Source organism: Eufriesea mexicana, unplaced genomic scaffold (genome assembly GCF_001483705.2).
Source record: "Eufriesea mexicana isolate 0111107269 unplaced genomic scaffold, ASM148370v2 scaffold76, whole genome shotgun sequence".
NCBI lineage: Eukaryota > Metazoa > Arthropoda > Insecta > Hymenoptera > Apidae > Eufriesea > Eufriesea mexicana.
Genome location: NW_016908289.1, coordinates 1,276,959 through 1,297,024, shown reverse-complemented (window position 1 = coordinate 1,297,024; position 20,066 = coordinate 1,276,959). Strand labels below are relative to the sequence as shown.

The 20,066-nt window shown below is 44.1% G+C and overlaps 1 protein-coding gene across 1 annotated transcript in view; it reads left to right on the top strand.

Annotated features, from left to right (window-relative positions):
- Positions 1 to 13,543: 13,543 nt before the first annotated feature.
- Positions 13,544 to 20,066, top strand: part of Sox102F (transcription factor Sox102F) — a 132,018-nt gene continuing 125,495 nt past the window's right edge. Inside the window, exon 1 of the mRNA XM_017910675.1 lies at positions 13,544 to 14,246. Within this exon, the coding sequence (XP_017766164.1) occupies positions 14,230 to 14,246 (17 nt within the window). The 5' untranslated portion in view covers positions 13,544 to 14,229. The remainder of the gene's footprint in view (positions 14,247 to 20,066) is intronic.

Genomic DNA, 20,066 nt, shown 5'->3' with positions numbered 1-20,066 from the left:
CTTTCAAACACGCCAAGAGGCCAGGATTAAACGCCTCGCGGGTTCCTACCACCGCGTCCCGGTAATCAATTATTGGCGGCCACTTTCGCGTGGAACCACTGCATTTTTAGTTCCCTAAGGTTAGATTAGGTAGGTAGCGCGAGTGGGAGATTGAGTAATAGTGAAACCAAGTACGACAAGGACCGGTTGCCATGTTTCGAAGAATGTAGACGAGTAGATTGATTGTATATTGTATAAATAGATTGGCAGATGATTTGGATTACAGTACGGGTCCTTAGCTTTGTCAAGTGATTCAAGGCTAATGACAGCGTAACAAATTGTCTAGATGACAGACCCATTTTCATTTTTCAATTTAATCGTGATCCTTATGGTCTGTGTTTAGTGTCCTTTTTGGAGTATGTATTAGCCCAATCAATAATTTAATACTAGGTTTACGGACGCTAACTATATACCTATTTCTAAGGACACCTATCAAATTGACAGATAAAGAAAACCACGTGCCTTTTTTCTTAACGACTAGTTTAATTTAAAGACAATTATATATTATATTAACAGTCTTAATATAAGTTAACTAAATCTATTATCATTGTATAATTGGAGCAATCCTTCCGTAAAATTGACGGGTTCCGTAAATCTACTGTTAAAGATAAGATTTAGGAAAATAGTATATTGCAATTACGTTTCTATCTTGATGAAATGTATCAATTCTAAATTTAAAGACCCTGAAAACAGTAATATTGACCATAATTTTTCTATTATTAACTCTTTGCGCTCAAGAAATTCAAAGATTCTCTACTAAAAAGCTGACGATACTTTTTTGAGCAGTAAATAAAGAATTGTATAATAATAGAATTGTAGAATTATTTGATTTCGATACCTCACACACTGTTACATTACATTAAATTTGATATATTAATTAATATCGATCTTCCAAATTTTATGAAATGGTGACTGAGGGTCACCTCTCGAGTGCACAGGGTTAAATCTCAAAAGGGATTCCCTTAAAAAATATGAGTTAAATAAAAGAGTAAATCCAAATTCCATTATGACGCTCCAAAGCACCCAAAGCTATCATCTTAAAACCATCTTAAAATCATACATATCATCGCTACTTGGAGCCGTCTACTCCAGCAAGATGTCGAAAAGAGAGTTCGAAGCGCACAATAATATCTTCCAGGCACGGGTGCGGAAATTTGCTCTCTGAAATAACCGCGCGTTTGCGGGCGGCGCGCGCGCGCGCTCCTCGAAATGATGATCGGGCAGCACAGCGTCTATGACGAGAGACAAAGAGGCGAAGTACAGTCGCGGAGCGGAAGGGACATAGTGCAAGACGAGGCGGAGGCACGAGAGAATGAGAGGAGGATTCCCGCCTATTTATAGCGTTCTATTCGTTTCGGGTGGCTTTCAGTGGCTGCAGGGATCTGGCATGATGGAAGGCATTATTATGGTAAACCAACGGACGGCGCTTCGTTTATTATCTTCGAGTTTATTGTGCTTCCGTGGCCGATTAACTTGTCTAGTCTCGAGATCGGAACCGCTCGTGATCACGCGTACACACGGCCAGCCTGTAGCACGCCTTCTTCGAGTCTTTTGATGCTGTCCAGCGTCGCGACGCGGAGGGACTCGTCTGGTGGATGAACACAGGGTAACGTAGAGATAGTTCTAACGAAGGGAATAAAAATTAAATTGACTATTTTTCGGATCACGAGATGAGATCGGCATAGCATATGTTTTGTACAGAATGGAAAGGTGGAGAAAATTGTGTTAATTTATGGTATAACAAGATTACTCTCAAGATTTTGACAAAATGTCGGAAAAAAGAATTTAATGAATATTCCTTGTGATTGCTTATTTATTATGGACCGTAAATAGGAATTAAATTCGAATAATATTCAGATTATAATATTATTAATTTGCACCCAATAATGTGGCATTGTAATAACATGACGACTTAAAACACGATGTTCTGCTCGAAATTATGTATATTGCAGATTTAATATGTTTCCAAACCTGTTTGGTTCACGATATTTTTTTATTCGAAAATTGTTATTAGCATTCATGCAGGTTGTTCAATTTACAATTCATAACAATTTAATGAAAGATTAACAAGCATTCCATCTCGTAAGCTATATAACAGGTCAAGGAATATCAACTCACCAATCTGTCTTGTCTTTATAAATATCACGAATACGAAAAAACACGAACAAACAAAACTCTTCACTTCATGATATAATACTGTATAATTAAACATGAGTTGAATCATTTATTTTAATGCAAACTCTCAACACTCGAATAATATTCATTTATTCTTATTTACAAACTTTGGAAAACTGTCTCCAACCCCATCATTGAAGAAAAATGGAAAACTATTTACTATTAAAAAAAAGAAAGAAAATCGAAGATTCTGTTTTTCACTGATTTACTCTTCGAATCGTTTCAAACAATAACTGCTTGATGCAGCAAATACCTCAACACTCCAACACTTGTAACTCTCCCTCGCCTACACGTAAATCACTGGAAACTATCAAAAGACTATCAAGGACAAAACAATAAATACCCCACGTTTCTGCCTAATCCACACATCAAACAGTTTCAAACAATAGAGTTATCTGAGCCAGTAATTGCCTGAAACAAGAACTACCTCGACACTCCACCCTTCCGAGCTAACCTAACCTACACGCAAACCACTCCAAACCATCACCGATATCTGTACACGAATACAGACCAAAGCAATAAAAAAAAGGTGGAAATGGTCCATAAAACAAAAGCAAATCAAGAACAAACACCATACATTTCCCGCTCGTACACACTTCAAACGGTGTCTCAAACGATATAGAGTTGGCGCTGGAGCAAAACGACGGAAGCCACAAAGGCGGCGATTCACGAGTCGGATCCGATCATGGCCCTCGACTGCCCTCCTCATCCCCGGATGCGTCCATCCGCGGACGAACGATACGTCAGCGCGAAAGGGGCGAAGGCACGCTGGCCGTCCGCTTGACTACAAACTGCTTATTGTTTTTCAGCGTCCGCTAGGCGTAACGGCGCGCGAGGCCGCAAAGAATGACGGAGGACGAGCACGACGACGATAATAATAGCCGCGCGCGAGTAAGCGAGCGGCACAGGCCGCTCGCGGTCCGCTACTCGCCTTGCTCGCGCCGTTTTCTCGGCTCGCCTTTATGAAATATCCTCTCGCCATTCTTTCCAGCCTGACTCACCGGCAGCGGGGCTTCATTCATGAACGCAGCCGCGCGGAGAACAGTGATCCGCACTGTACGGCCACGCCGCTTTAATTGCGCGTGCACGCGCGCGCGCCTGTCGGTTACGGATACACCGTTTTTATCGTGCCAACGAACCGATCCTTCGCCTTTGTACTCGCGCGAACTTCTTCGAGAAAAATTTTTGTTTCCTTCTGGCGTACGAAGTTACGAATAGTTACAACTTGCTTCGTGCAGCATTTTTGACATCTGCATTTGGGGCACGAGTATAGGGTTGCTTGGAAAAATTAGCAAAGTGCTAAGAGCATCTCTAAACTTATACGAGACTCTCTCAGAAAATTTTCATGTAATGATTGACTTCTTTTTCTTCATCATAGAGAGTGGAATGTTAGAAAGTGGGGGTAGAAGTTATTTTGCTGAACTTTTCTATGAGCCCGAACGATTATTCCATGTAGATCGTAAAACTGATTGTGTTCAAAATGATATTCGAAATATTTACATAGAATTTTGACAGTTGAATATAAATTGCGAAGCTTTTCAATTTTAGAAATTTATGAGTTTATTACCAAAGCTTGACAAAGCAGTGGCCCAAAGACACGAGGCTCCAAATGCGAAGCAACGTATCAGTACCTTGTCAGAGACGATAAGTTAGACCATAAATGGAGAACCATCTTGACCTAACCTTCGCAATCACTGTCTTCATCCTCCTACGTCCAACATCACGAACTGGCGGCACCATCTGTGCCGCACAAGCGTCTTGGTCAGATAGGTACAAGGTTACAAGAGGGCCCATCGAGATAGCGACGTCGCGGATTCCATCGACATTCCTTGCAACATTCACACGCTCCACGCTCCTATCGTGATTTCGATCCGACTCTAGTTAGAAGGCCCATTGTCTAGACAATTAAACGTTGCACGTCTATGATCCCGATCCACGAAAAGCCTACTTTTCTTGCAACCCAAGCACGGCGCGACGTTGACGCGGTTTCAGCGAGATCACCCTAGCTCAAGTCATGAGAACGGATGTGGACCGGACAAAGAGTCCAGTCTCCGCTGGATCTGATCCTCTGTAAGCTCTACTCTGAACCGCCTGCTCGCCTTACGTGTGTCGCGATTGAACGACCTATTGAAGAGGGGAATCCGTGGCGACGAAACAATGATACGCATACTGCTTGCAGGATAACAGGGAACAAAGATTCTTTGGCGGTATGGTGTTTGGAGTCGGTTTCCTTGCCCCAACGTTCCCTAGTCTTTTCCCTAGAAGCTGGATCAGAAGAAAATGGTAATCGAGAAATAAAGGGATGAAGAATACTTTGAATGGTAATGGTGAAGATAGAAATGAGACTCGGTAGATCTTGTGAAAATGGAAACAACAATTTTATTAAAAAGTACACGTGAAAAGCAGACTTTCGACACTATTACGATATATATTATGTCAATGCAAATAAGTTACTCGACCAATCTATTTTTTACACAGCTGATAGTATAGAAAAGTTGCGTACAAATATTTTCAAATCCATGTACACGTTAGCAAATGTCTTATTCAAATAGCTATACCAAGCGAATATCTACATATTCAACCCAATTCTACGCGACAGCTCAATCGAGACTTATCTCGAACCGCCTCCAAAACACACTTCGTCGCAGTCAGCCGTGACTTCTACTTTACCAAAAACACTCGAAGAATGTCACTCAAACGCCTACACACCTTCGCTCGAATTCACCTCAAGCTACTTCTGTCAAATCGACTTCGATAAAAATCTAACAAATAACGCGCATAAACGAAGAAAAGTATTCCTGAAAACTGCCTCCACAAGGTACCGGTCTGCCTACCGTACCTACGTAAACAACCTCTCCTAATTTCGCGGGCGGAACACGCACGACATTCGTGGACCCGTGTCGATTTACTCCAATTAGTCCACTCCGTTCCAGATTCCTTGGAGACCAACCACGGAGCACCTGGCTAACAGGTATCTTGCGAAACTGTCCGTCAATCAACCGTCTCTCTCCCACCCTTGGGTCCCTCGCGTGGCGATCGATCATCGACCTTCGAGAGGCCCCGACCGGGTCCCTTTCCGACGGTGGTTCCGCGACAATGCGGGCGGCCGCGGTTTGCCGGTTCCCGTTATTCGCTGCGTCGCGATGCGCGCCCACACGCGCTTCCATGCATATTCACGAGGTGGCGCGTGCATTCGCCTATTATGGCCGCACGGTGTTCCCCGATTTTGATCGTCATTGGACACCTGTCACGCGTATTGGGCGGCGCGCGAATGTCAGGTCTTCCGTACATTGCATGCGTTCAATAAACTATTACGCGTGGATGCTTGTGAGAGATTATAGTCCAGAGAGTTTATTTTATTGAATTTTTAAGATTTTCTGTTTTAAAGATACGTATGTAATATCAGTAGGTTTATTGATGTTTCGTTCTGTCGAAAAAGAGAATAACTGAGAGACGTAGACTTGCCTCTATAAAGGAAGTTATAGATATAGTCGTTTAGATTAGGGAATTTTTAAGGTTAGTTTGTGCTAGAGGATGAGGAATATCGGTGACCATTTAGAATAAAAGAATGTGATATTAATTTATTTTTAATACGATTTTTAATACGTATATTAATTCTTCGTTTATCATCAAAATTGTCTTACCTAAAACATTACCCATTCCTTCCTTTCATAAGAATAAAAATTAACCGCGGAAAACGAGTCATCAGTGTAAAAAAGTCTTCAACGTCGCGAGACTATACCGTTGGATCTGCACGCTGGGGAGGGTGGAGACAACCACGATGAAACGATAGAGGGCCAAAGAAAAGCGTCCGACAAAGGTTACTATTTATAATCAGCGGGACTCGCATCACCGGATGAACCAGGCGGGGGTGACGCGCGCGTGAGGAAGCAGGCAGAAGGCAGAGTCTAGAAAGAACACGACTCAACGTGGTGCACGAAGATCCATAAGAAGACTCCTAAGAAGAAGAAGAGGAGTAGCCAAGGTGAAAAACGAAGACCCCGAAACGATCCAGCGAGGAGCGGCCGGTCACGCGCGGCAACTGCGATATATTAATAATGGGAGCAACAAAGCGGCAAGGAAGAAGAATAAGGGACAGCGGGTGAGCAAAAGGAAGACGAGAAACAAGAGTAAGAGGCTGCATAGAGGGGGCGAGCATCGGTAGCATCTCATCCTACTCTATCCCCATTGCTCTCTCAGGTTCCTGTTCTAAATTCGTCGCAGGCCTCGTTGCGACCGTTTGGCTTAAGGCTAACGGTCCCTCCTCTCCTAACTCCCTATGCGCCTCTCCCTTTCGAGATTCCTCCAAACATGTCTCCTCTCTCCTTCGACGTCGTCGGGACCGCGGGTAGTCGGCGACTCTCATTCATGAGAAAAGGCGGAGGACCTAGAGAATCCGGCAAAGGGACGCGGTGGCCGAGCGGAGAGACAGAGATGCCAAAGCCATCTGACGGCCAGCGAGAGGGAGAGGGATAGAGTGCGCCGGAAACGGTCGCGAGCCAATGTTCATTCACAAGCGGCCACGACTGCTCGTCTTCATGGTCCTCTTCTTCTTCTTCTACCGCTGCCACTGCTGGTGCGCCCCCTATCGTTCTCCTCTTCCTCTGACTCCTCTTCGTTTCGTTGTACTGGTCGTCGTGGTCGTCGTGGTCGTCGACGTCCGGAGCAAAACGTCCTGACGCTACCGCCGCCGCCGCCGACGCCGCGTCGTCGTCGTTGTCGTCGTCGTCGTGCATAAATCTCGTCGTCTCTGTCTCTCGCCCCTTCTCGCTCCTACACCCACTACCGAGGTCCGCATCGGTTCATGGGGAGGAAGGATGCACGAGCGATACACGTGCGACACTCATTGTTCTTGTCTGCTACCATGGACCGGAGGGCCAGTTACCGGAATAGAATGGTATCCCGCGCGGGTTAATACGGTGCAACGCGTAACGATGACCCATCCAGCGTCTTCGCGTCCTCCGCCCTCGCTGCACCCCCTACACCATCCAACGCGAAACGAATCGTCGTACGGGCGGACGTTTAAAATCCAACCGTGTGCAGCGCAGCCTAAACACAAAACGACCAGCTTTTATTTCGACCACGGGGGAAATTTAGACCATGCGTTTCCGTTTGCCTACCGACCCGCGGACGCTTCTCTGTACCACTCTGTCGCTTTATTGGCGACGGTAATATTACTCGGAGGCAACGTCTTTGTTGTTGCGGGGGATGAAGGATGACTACTGAAGAGCCTCCAGCAGGATTAAAATAGATCGTTAAGTAGGTTTCGACGCGTGATTCACGCTGGTGCTTTGATCAAAAGTGTCTTAGTTTTGGGCTTGGAGCAAGAGGAATGTGAACAGTGGATACTTATCATTATGCAGTGGTTTCCCTCAATTTTAATTTCGGCGGAAATTTTGATACTTTTACTTCTGAAATAAATAGTTGGAACTTTGCCCAGCTGTATGTGAAATCGGAGGTTCTGGTGACATGGAATCTAATCATATTCGCGTGAAATGTATTTATTTTATAATATTATTTCAAGACGTTAGCGAACTTCAATTCTACTAACATCAGATGTTGGAAGACGAGGAACTGTATCCAATCTACTTAATTCTCTATGATCAGAAATTTCAATCCTAATAAGAGAAAGAAATTACAATCGATTACAGCGTTTGTAATCTAATCAGAAATTAGAATTTATCTAAAACTTAAATTTTATAGATCTAGTGCAAATGTCATACTGTTTCCCTTTTTTCCTTTTTTAACCTAGGTCCTCATTTGTCTCGTATAGAATAGCAAACTATATCAAGATTTCCTCTTTTGAATACAGAGACATTAAAATAACTGTGCAAAATAGTGGGTAAATACTCTCCATATATCACTTCTAATTTCAAAATAAAATAGAATGAAATCCCGACCCAGTTTTCACAGCATTAACGCAATAGAAAGAAAAATCTCGGCAAAATTTCAAATAATCAACAAGATAATAAACAGAACAAGCCAACATTCCTCGATGTCAGAGTATCCGTTCCTCCTGAACCATTCCTCAACGACGCAACAGACTTCCGTTTCTCCATTCACCGTTCACCAATCATAATAAAATCTCGATTAGAAACGTACACCACAACTCGTATCCGACATACATGAGCATTCATCGAAAAGAGATTCTACCTCGTAAAACGGTTGTCGTGGTAATTAAGGACCGCTACTCGGTTAAACCGGCGATATCGCCGCGCGAAAATAGCAGAGCCTCCACTCGAGGCAAGTGGAACAGGAAACGCCGATTCTACTCATGTCGCAATTGATCTACCGGTAAATTCTCATTTTCCACGCGGTGCATGTCCGCTAACAACTAAACTAACGTCTTCGAGACTCTCTGACACTATCACGAAATCGTCCTTCAGCATTCACTCGTCCTTCTCAATTGACGATTAAAATTAAATGCATTTTTAATGAAGTTGACATATGGACAGTTTAAATTATATTTGTCCTTATAGTCTAGTCCTTCGAGCGCATTTCGAGAAGGTTAATCAAACTCACCTTTTTCTTCAATTTTATTCGAAATCTTATTTTTGTGGATGAATTTAACGTCGCATTAAAAAGTGGTAAATGCAATTTTTTCCTACCGCAGTTTTGAAAAATAATTTTTTACAAACCTGATAAAGTGTTGCGAACTTTCAATGTTAGAAAAGCTGAAAAAGTTTCGACAGCTGAACGATTAAAAATGCCATCGAGTTCGGAGTTAATACACTCGAGGCAGCTAACTGCGCGTAAATGCAAGATATTTCAAATTTTGTTTCCGCTCGCTGTCAACGTAATTTTGTGTAATTTTGAGAAACAATTTTTTGCAAGCCTAGTAAAATTTAACAAATCTTCATAAAAGTATGACTAATTTTCCCAAATTGACCCACCGAACCGACGTGAATTCGCGTTATTTCAAATCCCGTTTTCCAGTCTACATCGGCCCAAGAACATGGAAAGAACACTTTCTTAGGAACACTTCCTACGTTAGAAAAATATAAAAACTGATCAGCCTCGAATATGCTAATTAAAGACCTGATGACCCATGGCTCATTCATCGATTAAGCCTTCGTGTCCACGCGGGAAGATCTCGAAGCAGCGAATCCTCTTTCACCGTGGGACGCATGTATATAGAGGTCTGGAGTGCGGCGTTCATCGTTCCCTGAATCGGAATAATCTTCGCAAAACTGCGGTTCGAGGAGCGCATTTTTTGGAAAGTGGCGTGCGCCTAGTGGCACAAGAAAAAGCGCATCGCCGCGTTTTGTGGCCGTCGATAAAAAGGGTGCATCCGCGAAGTGGACGTGCATACCTCGTTGCTTGGTACACGTGTACGATCGAGCGCTTGTGCAAATGTACACACACGCGACCGGTAATGTATACAAGCACGCGTGTGTACGTGTCTGTTCTGTTTAGCGCGCCGGTGGGGATGGTAAGGGGCGCAAGTCAAGGGTGCATTGGTGCGGAGGACGAGCAGCAGCCAAGAGAAGAGGGGGAATGGGTTTTGCGGAGGACATGAAAGGGATGCGCGCCGACGCCATTCTCGTCCATTCCTCTCGCCGTGGTAGGAACAGCGAGGGTGGCCAGGGGGAGGGTTGAGCGCCACGACCTCTACATGCAAGCCGTTACATACACGGTGTACCTGTGCGTGCGCGATGGAGACGAGACAGGATATTCTATCTGACACGGCCACGACGAAGGCAAATGCAACCAGAGGGTGGAGGTGGGGATCGAACGCGACTCGGCTGAAACTGAGCGGCGAGAACCAAGGAACCCTCGCCCGTTCGCTTGCTCTGACGCACGTAGGCTTTGAGCTGGCAGACTCCGTGGCCGCGTTTGAATCGTGGATTTTGGACGGATAGACGTTGGGGAACGCAGATTTTTCTCCTGTCTACTTTTTGGCCCGGTTAGCGTGTGGTTTTCACGTCTCTGGGTGTCCATGATTAATGAGATTTTCGGTTTTGTAGTGCTTTCTGAGCGTTATATTATCGAGTACGTGAGATCGTGTGGTGCTGAAAGGTTTCTAGGTGCTTTTGGATGCTTGGATAGGTCGATTCTCTGGGTTTCCACGGATAGTATAGGTTTCTGATACAGTAAACTGTTGAGCAAATGAACAGAGGCTGAGGTATTGATTCCATATCGTTGTATGACCATACTGAGACTGATTTTGGATTCCAATCTAAGTATTTAGCTGTTTTGTTGATACTTTTGTAACGATGACGTGAAATAAGAAGCCGTTCGAATTTATTGTGCAAATGCTTGAACAGCTTCATCCTGTTGATGTACATGAAATAATAGAGAAACGTGTATAATGAAATTCAAAGATATTAAATCATAAAACAGCAATGAAATTGATCCTTCGTGGAGTATCGATTTGACATGTACCAACTGTACCGTTATGCAATAATTCTATGTATTATGTGGGGGATTTGAAAATTGATACCACTTCGACAGTTTGGATGATTTAAAGATTAAACTAGAATCAAGTTGCAAAACTTGAATATTTAGAATTAATGTACTTATCCTTGAAAATCGACTATCAATTTATATCAAGTTACAACTCGTTGAACAATCGTTCGTTGAAAAGTTTGAACATTTTCCACGTGTATATTTAAAATCGTAAAAAGGTCCTGTTCCAACAATTATTACAAATACTTTAAGCATTCCTTAAGGTACAACTCAAGAAAAACGTCTGATCAATTCATAATCAGCCCCGCCATCTCACAACTAAAAACCAAAAACCATTCTGAGTCATCCAATTATCTATATCCCCTCAAATTAGCTTCTTTCATAACTTTTACCTACTATCTCTTCATCATAAATAACTCAATGCTGCTACGAAATCGCAATACGGGGCTACCAAGAACTCACAGGGCCGAGCGATGGCGCAAGTGCACACCTGCAGAGACTTCTACCTGACCGAGCTGCAGGAGCCAGCGCCGAGCGGAGGTGGAAGATACGATTCAGGGATGTGGGCGGACAGTACGGCGACAACAATAAGCATTGTGATTTGCGCGGGTGTGCCTGGCCTCTGATTGGTCGGCTACCGCCACCTCCACAGCTCCGTCGTAGGGCCGTCGCCGGCGGCCGGGGGTTGTGCCGCGACCGCCGCCTCCGTTCGAAACAATAGACAATGCGCAGCGCCGCCGTCGCCGCACCTGATCCGACGGGACCCGAGCGCCAGTCGAATCGCTGGCAGCGGGCTGTTCCATTCACCGCCCCGGAAAATCGAAGGGGTCCCGACTGATACCTGTTCCGCAACGTCCAACAGGGGATTCCCGGCGAATCGGAGTGGTTCGCGGTGGGGTTAGGTTACGTTTGAAGACTTCGAATTTTGTGGGGTTTGAGGATAGTCTTCGTTAAATGTAGGGTTCAGAATTGGGTGTTAAAACCCGAAACAGTAGAAATTACATACTTTTTAAGAAGATCGTAGTACCAATTTGTTTATTTTAGGAATATCAGATGGATTTTTAAATTTATATTTATTATCGTAGAATATGAATTACCGTTAATTTTGCGATAATGGATATGTAGAATTTCCTACAATTTTTAAATATCTTAAGTTAGTTTATTTTGCATCGTCGATTTATTTAAATTATGGACTGCTTAATGTCTTGAATACACAATCGACTATAAGCTGTTCATTAAAGAACTTTCTTCATAATCATCCTGTCTCATTCCATATTTTCAACAAAGAGCATTCAAAACCCAACTATACAGTTATCAAACCCACCGAAAAAACTAACTATTGGAAAAAATTACCAAATAACCAACCTCAGAATTGCATTTAGAACTCTGTTCTCCCTCTGAACTCTGTTTAGAACGGAAGACGACGTGCTGGCGATCTAAGTAAAGTAGCCACTCGTCTAATCCCTCAAAGCCTTCACAGACACGCTGACATTTCAGTCAGCAGGGAAAATACGTGAATCATATCTTTAATTATTGCATTATCTAGGATGAGTCCATCAGGATATAATCAATTGGTCCAACACTTCTTCCTTGACTCATCTTCCGAATATCGCATAGTAAAGTATCCATGAGGAAGAACCAGCACTGTCGCAAGGTCCATCAAACGGCATGCAAACCTCTCCCGATGTTCACCGTCCTCACGTGCCACGTGACGCACGTCTTTCGCTCTTTTTACTAGTCCCTTTCATCCTCCGCGAAACTGGCGAGCAGGAACGAGACAGAAAAGGAAACAGAAAAAAATGAGGGGAGGGAGACGGAACAACGTCGAACACGATAGCGCACGCTGCCCATCCACGGTGCAACTACTACGCCCAGCTCGACCACCGCGACTCGTGTCCTCAGGAAGGGTCGGCAGGGGGTGGGGGAGCTCGTTACGCGGCCTATGGGGGGGGGGGGGGGGGGGGGGGGGTGGGGGGGCAGCGATTCGTAAAAGGAATATCAGCGAACGTGCACAGGTGAACAGAGAATCTCGCGAAAATGCGGCGACAACGGGCAGCAGCGCAACACGAAGACGACAACGACGAAGTGTATGTCAACGACAGCAGCAGAGAGCAGAGAAGCCAGAGACGAAGGCGTAGACGAGGACGAGGACGAGGACGCGAACGAGGACGACGATAACGGGTCGTGGCGGTGGTAGTGTCGGGCTGAGCGCGCGCGTTCGCGTGGGTGTCGGAGAAAGAGGGCGGGCCGTACGCCCGAAAAGGGGCGTGGCTGTCGAGAGAACCCGCCGCTGCCGCGGCCGCGCGCCGGACCGATCACTGCCGAACAACCGCGACGCGGAACGAATGACCTGCGGTGTGACAGAGAGAGGGAAACCCGGCTAGAGAGAGTACGATGCCGCAAGCGTGCCGTGAAAAAGACGAAGACACCATGATACACGTCGTAGAGCGAACGTAGCGGTATCGAAGAAGGTGGGGGTAGCTGTGGCGGTGGGCGAACGAGATCGACGAAGAGGAAGTGAGGCGGGTAACAAAAGCAAAAGGAAGAGGGAGCGAGCGCGGGAGACCGAGAGAAAAGACGAACACAGCGAGAACAGTAGCGGGGAACGAGAGTGGCACAGCGCGGGCGCCGAAGCGGCGCGGAGTGGTGCGGCGCGCCGCGCCGGCCGCCACCAGGCAGCGCCTCCGAATCTCATCCCGTTCGGTCCTCGGGGGCTTCAGTCAGTCAGCCGACGCTCCGAGACGCGGTGATTATTCCCATTGTATGCCCGCTGCTCGAGGGGGGGTTCTTCCACCACTGACTCTCGTGTCTCCTCTCTCACTCTCTCGCTCGCGGCTACCGATCGCTCGCCCTCGCGGCCTACTGCTGCTACCGCTACCGCTACTGCTACTGCTGCTACTGCTGCCGCTGCTCACCGTCGTCCACGTCGTCGTCGTCGACGCGTTCCAGAGCGGCGCGTTCTCGCGCGTTGCAGGCGTCCGCGATAGTGTCGAAAGCGCGAAACGGAGCGTCGGTGTCGATCATATACTCGTTCGATCCGCGACGATCATCGTTCTCCTTCTTCTTCGTCTTCTTCTTCTACGTCTTCTTCTACCTCTTGCTTCTCGTCTTGTTCAACGAGAGATCAGGGGCTACACGCGGACCAACTGGATTTCCAGCCGTGCGTATATATGTGCGCGCGCGCGCGCTCCCTCCAGCTACATCGATCTTCCTGTCTTCCTGTGAGTGGAGAGATAGATCGGTGGTCACGTTGCGACGGAACCATGACGTAAACGGTGTGGGACCAATCGGTGTACACACGATTCTTCAAAGCCTGTGAAGTTCCGCGTGCCAAGACCCACCGTCGTTTCCGGGTGTATATCAAGCACGAGTGAAAAAGGCATCGTCCAACCGATTTCGCCTTCATCGAGTGCTACGTTGACCCAGGCTCGGTCGATCCGCGCGGCAAACCGACACGCTCGCAGCCCACAGCCTCGGATCGTTCGTTCGCGTTCAAGTGTCGGTTCTGTGCGGGGGTGTGAAAGTATATCTCGTAATTTGCGTGACAAGTGCCACGAAGACGTCGAACGGGGGTAGTCGAGGCTACCAGCGCGCGAGCAGGATGATATGAGCACGCTTGGCAGGTGAGTGAGACGCACGAGCACGTGACCATGTCGCGAGAACGATACCGGTGCACCGGCGACGGCGTGTACTAGCTGCCTCCATCACCCCAGTTCCTCTTTCATTAAACATTTCGCTAGGCAATGTCCTAAATCCATGAATTGGGTATCCTTAGATTTGCCCGCTCATTGGTATCTTGTGCTCCGAATTGATTCCATCTAGTTCGTGATCTTTGGATCGTCTCAATGATAATTCCAACCGCTGTCCAATACTCATGCAACACGCTGTTCAGCGTAATCTGTGCAATACGTAAACGATAACATCACGGGGGTTTCTGTGTGCGTGTGGCCTGAGCGTGTTCAGCGGCTGCCAGACAGCCGTGTGCACACGCAGGGCCATGTGTTCCCGGCGAAAGAGAAGGAGATCGGTCAGAGAGAGTGACAGATCGAAGGGGAAAGAGAGAGAATCGACTAACGCGAGGGAGAGAATCGAGAAACGAAGAAGGGTGGCAGAGACAGAGAGGGAGCATGCAACTCATCTGACCCAGTGACCCTCCCTTGGCTCAGCTTGTGTTCCCAACGTTTCCCCCTTCGCCGCTGCCCTTCGTCCTCGAGTTTCCATTTACCTCCGGCTCTTTTCCTGCCACATCGTCGTAGCCCGTGTCCTGGCGCGACCCTCTCGAAAAATCCCTGAACGGATTCGTCTTGCTCTCCTCCACGGTCGACCACTTGACGGGGCCCTCTGCTCTGATCCTCTGTCGCGCCTGTTGGAGGCGTCCAGACCTCTTCGTTCAAGGGGGGTGAGAAACGATCCCTGGGAAACAAAGTCGTCTTGGGCTGGAACGTGACTGGACTAGGTTATACTGGTGTCCTCGGGGAGAATGATTCCTTTTGCATGAGACCGAAACACGCGTCCCCATGAAGCGCTTATCAGGGCTGACAGATGTTCAGGCAGGCAAGTTAAGCTCTTCAGGTTTCCGGATTGTCGAGAGAAGCTTCGTTTTCAATTTTCTCATCTTCACAGGCAGGCTCTAGTGCTCGTGATCGAAAGTATATATACGCGGACTGAAAACGTGCAACGCGAGTCAGCCCTCGCATAGACATCAAAGGGTGAGGTCTCTGGTTTGCATAAACAGCTAAACCGGGGAGCCAGAGGGTCGTCGATGGAACAGGGATAAATCTTTCATCGAGTCCTTAATTAAAATCGTAACCTGTATTTTTATAGTAGAGTCACTCGGGATTGATCCCTCGGATTTGTACGAAGCTTCCTAGCTCTAGGCCATCCTTTGACGTACGATGATCTTCCGTTCTCCGATATTTTGATGTATTAGTCACTGATGTATTAACTATCTGTATGAGATGTACGAGTGACTCGGTAGGTTCCATAAATACCACGAAACATAGTCTAGACAGCGATCCCACGAGCAGAGAACCAACATAGAATGCCGTGTTAGAGCGTCGCGAAGTATAGTTGGGCTAACTATCTCCCAAAATAAAACGTGGCTGTCAACGTTACATTGTTTCAACGAGCACAATGCTCGCGGTTGTGCTTGGAGCCGGCGAATTCCGAGAAAATAGCCACATCCATCTACCACTAGCTGTGTTTCACGTGCAACGATATTAGAACAGGGATTGCCAAAGTGTGCCTCTGGTTAGAGAGTGTACAGAACGCAAGGAAACCGCGAGGCAAGAAAAGCTCACGGAGGGACAACGAATCCGAAATAGAGGCTCGCGGTACGAGAGTTATTCGACTGGTCGTACACGCGCCGCAAAATTATTACTCGCGCCATTAAACTCTTTGTGTTCTTCGAGGATAACAATTGTCGCATCCACCGCGTGGATTCGGCTATTAACGCTTCCTTCGCTGTCTAAATGCAGCCACGAGTCTAGAGTTGTTACGTGTTTCTTTTTATCGCAATAGTCTTTGTGCGAAGCAGTAACGTTTGTTCTAACACACGGTCGGATGTTTCGTCTGTCATTCCGAGTCTTTTTGTCAAAATGCTCAGACACAGATATGGAACAGTTGGAAGAACAGCGCTAGTCGGGTAGTCTGTTAGGAGGTTGCCTAATCGAGATTAGGTGCAATCTAACTTTGATGTAGCCGTCGTTACTAGACGAAAGTGAAGGAGATAATTTAGAATTATCGTTATGGTTAAAGAGTCTTTGTATAACTCGATTGGACACGTAACAGTAGTCGTGTCTACTTATAGAGATGTAGTTTCGCGGATTTCGATATTAAGCGGATGCTTCGTGGTTTTAGACAAGTCGATGAAATTGGAAGGAACGCCATTTAGGTGTGGTATTTATCGATCGGGAAATTAAGATAAGACAGTGTTTGACACGTGAATTTTGACAGATGACTGTCATGATCGGTTGATGTTAAAATAGTACCCAGTTTACGCGAGGCGAGGGTAAAGTTAAACGGAGACACCTCTGTAACCAAAATTAGAAAAGTGAAATTAATAGTGATCATTGTAGAGGATCTGTGTGTCCAAAGAATTTTAGAATTACTAAGAATGTCTAAAAATCAACGATTCCCCGAGATACGTTTTCTATGTCCCTACCTCTGAATCTTCGTCGTTCTCCAGTACAAGATTTCTCATTCGCACCACAACTATTCTGTGTCAATCTCACGCAATCGTCTAGCTCTATTCTTGCTTCAACCTGACAGCTCGGTCAACTCGAATTTAGGCAAACAAGCTCCAATCGAAAAGCTTACAAACACCCCATCACTCCAAATCGCAAACTGTTTCTCGATATTCCTTCATATCGATTACTTTGAATCATCTTGCTGATCAATTACCAACGTTTCCGAGCTAAGCTCTGTTACCCCATCCGAGAATAATCCGCGGATTCTAGGTGCGCGTTGCCGAGTCGTACGCCACGGTTCACGCCAAAAATACCAGATAATCTCGAGAGGAACGTGATAATTAACAGCGAACGCATGGTGTCGAGCAGCATCCGCGCGAAACGCTTTGTATACGCATTGTTACGTAATTAGGATGGCATCGATCGACGCGATGGCCAAAAATTAACGAAGATAAAAATACTTGATCCAATCAAACGAATTTTCTCATTTCTACTCTTTCGTTATCTACTATATGCTAAGATAATCTTAATTTTATCGAGATTCGCAAAAGACATCGGATGATATCGATTCATTAGCCACTTGGAGTCTGGAAGAATCTCTAACAGACATTAGAGGCGGTCCTAGTGATCATTTCTTACTCCAATTCGGTTAACATCGGTTATTATCTAGTTCTGGTTGAGATTGTTTGATAAAACAGTGGCAAAAAGGAAAGGAGGTGAATATTTTTTCACGTGTTTCTTCATACATAATCAAGATTATATGTTGTTCAGGAAGAACAGAATTTTCATTGGTAGTTCAACTCTTATTGCAGGCAGGATTTTGAAAGAAAATATAATAACAAAAATAAAAATGAGGATTTCAACATGAAGTTTGCCCTAACCAAATTGATAGATTCCTAATTTTTGGTTAAAAATTTTCTATTCGACGATAGTATTATGACATCATGCTCAATGATCCCTAAAGGCCTAACTACGAATATCAGCGATTTACGTTTGTATACGTATATTTATTAATTCACTAATTTACTTAATTCTTATAATTTCGTATTATTCCACATACGTGACAGGAATCACATTTTGTTCTTGATACGATTCTCGATACTTGGAGTCTAACCTCGACATAGTGCTTTTTGAGAATTTAAAGAAAACAGTGAGGATAAAAAAGAGGATCTCAACACATTGCTGACTATGCACCTATACATATGCTTTTTATGGAGATATGGTTAAAATCACGAGCGAAGTTGTTGAAGCTCAACATTGATAAAGTGTTCATTATAGAATTCGAGATTATGTTTATCGTTCACATTTTTGTCACGTCAAGCTTTTTTTTCGTATCTCTCGTATATTATAAACGTAATTTTCTTACTGTAAAATCTGCAAAAATGGCGCAACGGTAACTGTCGTATGGAGAAGAATTTCTTGGTGAATTTTCTGTAGATACTTCATTTAACTGTTCGACTATATATCAATAAATGAGGACATGCCAGAAAAAGGGATCTATGCGACCCTTCTTGATGGACAGTTTAATAAATTGTCACGTGTCTAAAAATATTCCACTAAAATTTAAACTCAGACTTTAAAATAAATAGAGAGCTTTTCATTTATTCCTATACATTTTGTCTTCCTTAGGACAACAATTGCTGACACAATTTATTTGATTTATCCATTTTGACTTATGAGTCCTTTCTCCATGAACGTCCTCGATTTATAAAATAAAGTCTTTTCGAAATTAAATTCTGATTCGCACGATGCGAATGTAGATCATGAAGACTAGCTTATCATAAACATTAGTTTCTGCAAGAGCGTTAACCCTTTGCAAACGCGTGTCTATGGACAGTAACCCAGACATTTTTATCATTCGGGAGGCGTATCGGTTCATGAATAGACAACAAACATAGCAGTCTTCGCTCTGAACTCTGGTCTAAATTCTCCTCGAAGTGACCGTATCTTTTTATTGAATTTCTAAAAAGAAAACATTGCTTTCTCCGGAGCGTATTTTTGTTCGATTGCTATTCTGATTCTAAAGGGTTAAAAAGACCATTTAGAATAATCCTCAGTAATCAACGAATTTTAGCGAGTCCAAACGATTTAAGTTTATTTGTTCATTTATTTATTCGGCATTTGTATCTTATTATTTTTCTACGCAGTAAAAAGGTATGTTTTGTTCATTCCTAATATGATTCTCGATACTTGATCATTTAAATGTAACGTTGAGAAAATAAAGAAAGAAAAATAAACAAAATATCTTAGGAGGATTATTCGCAATGATCCTTGGGGTAATAACTATAAATTTCAGTGATTCACGGTTGCTAATGTATATATAGGAGGTGTCCAAAAAGGTTGAAATCAAACAGAGATTACGTGTTACTGATATGAAATAGATGAAAAAGTTTACACAAATTTATGTCCGAAAAGGCTTTACTGAAACGATATAAACGTTCAAAGATTTACAAAGATTTACAAAGATTTAATGAAGAAAATCGTATATGTTAATAAGCAAATTGAATTTTATAGAATGCCATGCAGACTAACGGCTCAATTTTATTTATAATTTTTACAAAATAATCTTTAATATATTGTATAACGTCTCATTGGAAACACCCTATCAAAATATCATTTCAACATAATGGTGCTCCGCCATATTTTGGACGGAATGTATGTGAATTTCTTAATAGGCTATTCCCTCAACTTTGGATAGATCACCTGATCTAACGTCCCTTGACTTTTATTTATGGGAGTATGCAAAATAGTTGGTTAATAAATATACGATAGAAACGGTAGACCAACTTTGAAAATATGTTAAAAATACCTTTACCATTATTTTCATCATTATTTACAATACAAATGGAATTATTTGGAGGAATTCGACAATCACTAATTAGATGAATGAAAGTTTGCATTCTTGCAGAAGGAGAAATTCACGAACATTCCTTATCAGTGTCATAAAGAATCACAAGTATATTTAAAAGCTTATATATTTTCAATAAATCAATTCCAGACATAAGCATCAAGGCATTAATATGAATCTTTTCCACCCATTTGACCTCAGTAACACGTAGTCTAAATTTTATCCGAACCTTTTGTACACGCTGTATAAGTTTGAGGCATATAATAAAGAATATCAAGTTTATAAATCACTTTTGGTGTACACCAAACAATATGTACACCAATACTTTACACCAAAATATATGTAACATATTCTGGAAACTAAGAATAATTAATGAAAGTATCACATACCTTGACACGTTGAAAATA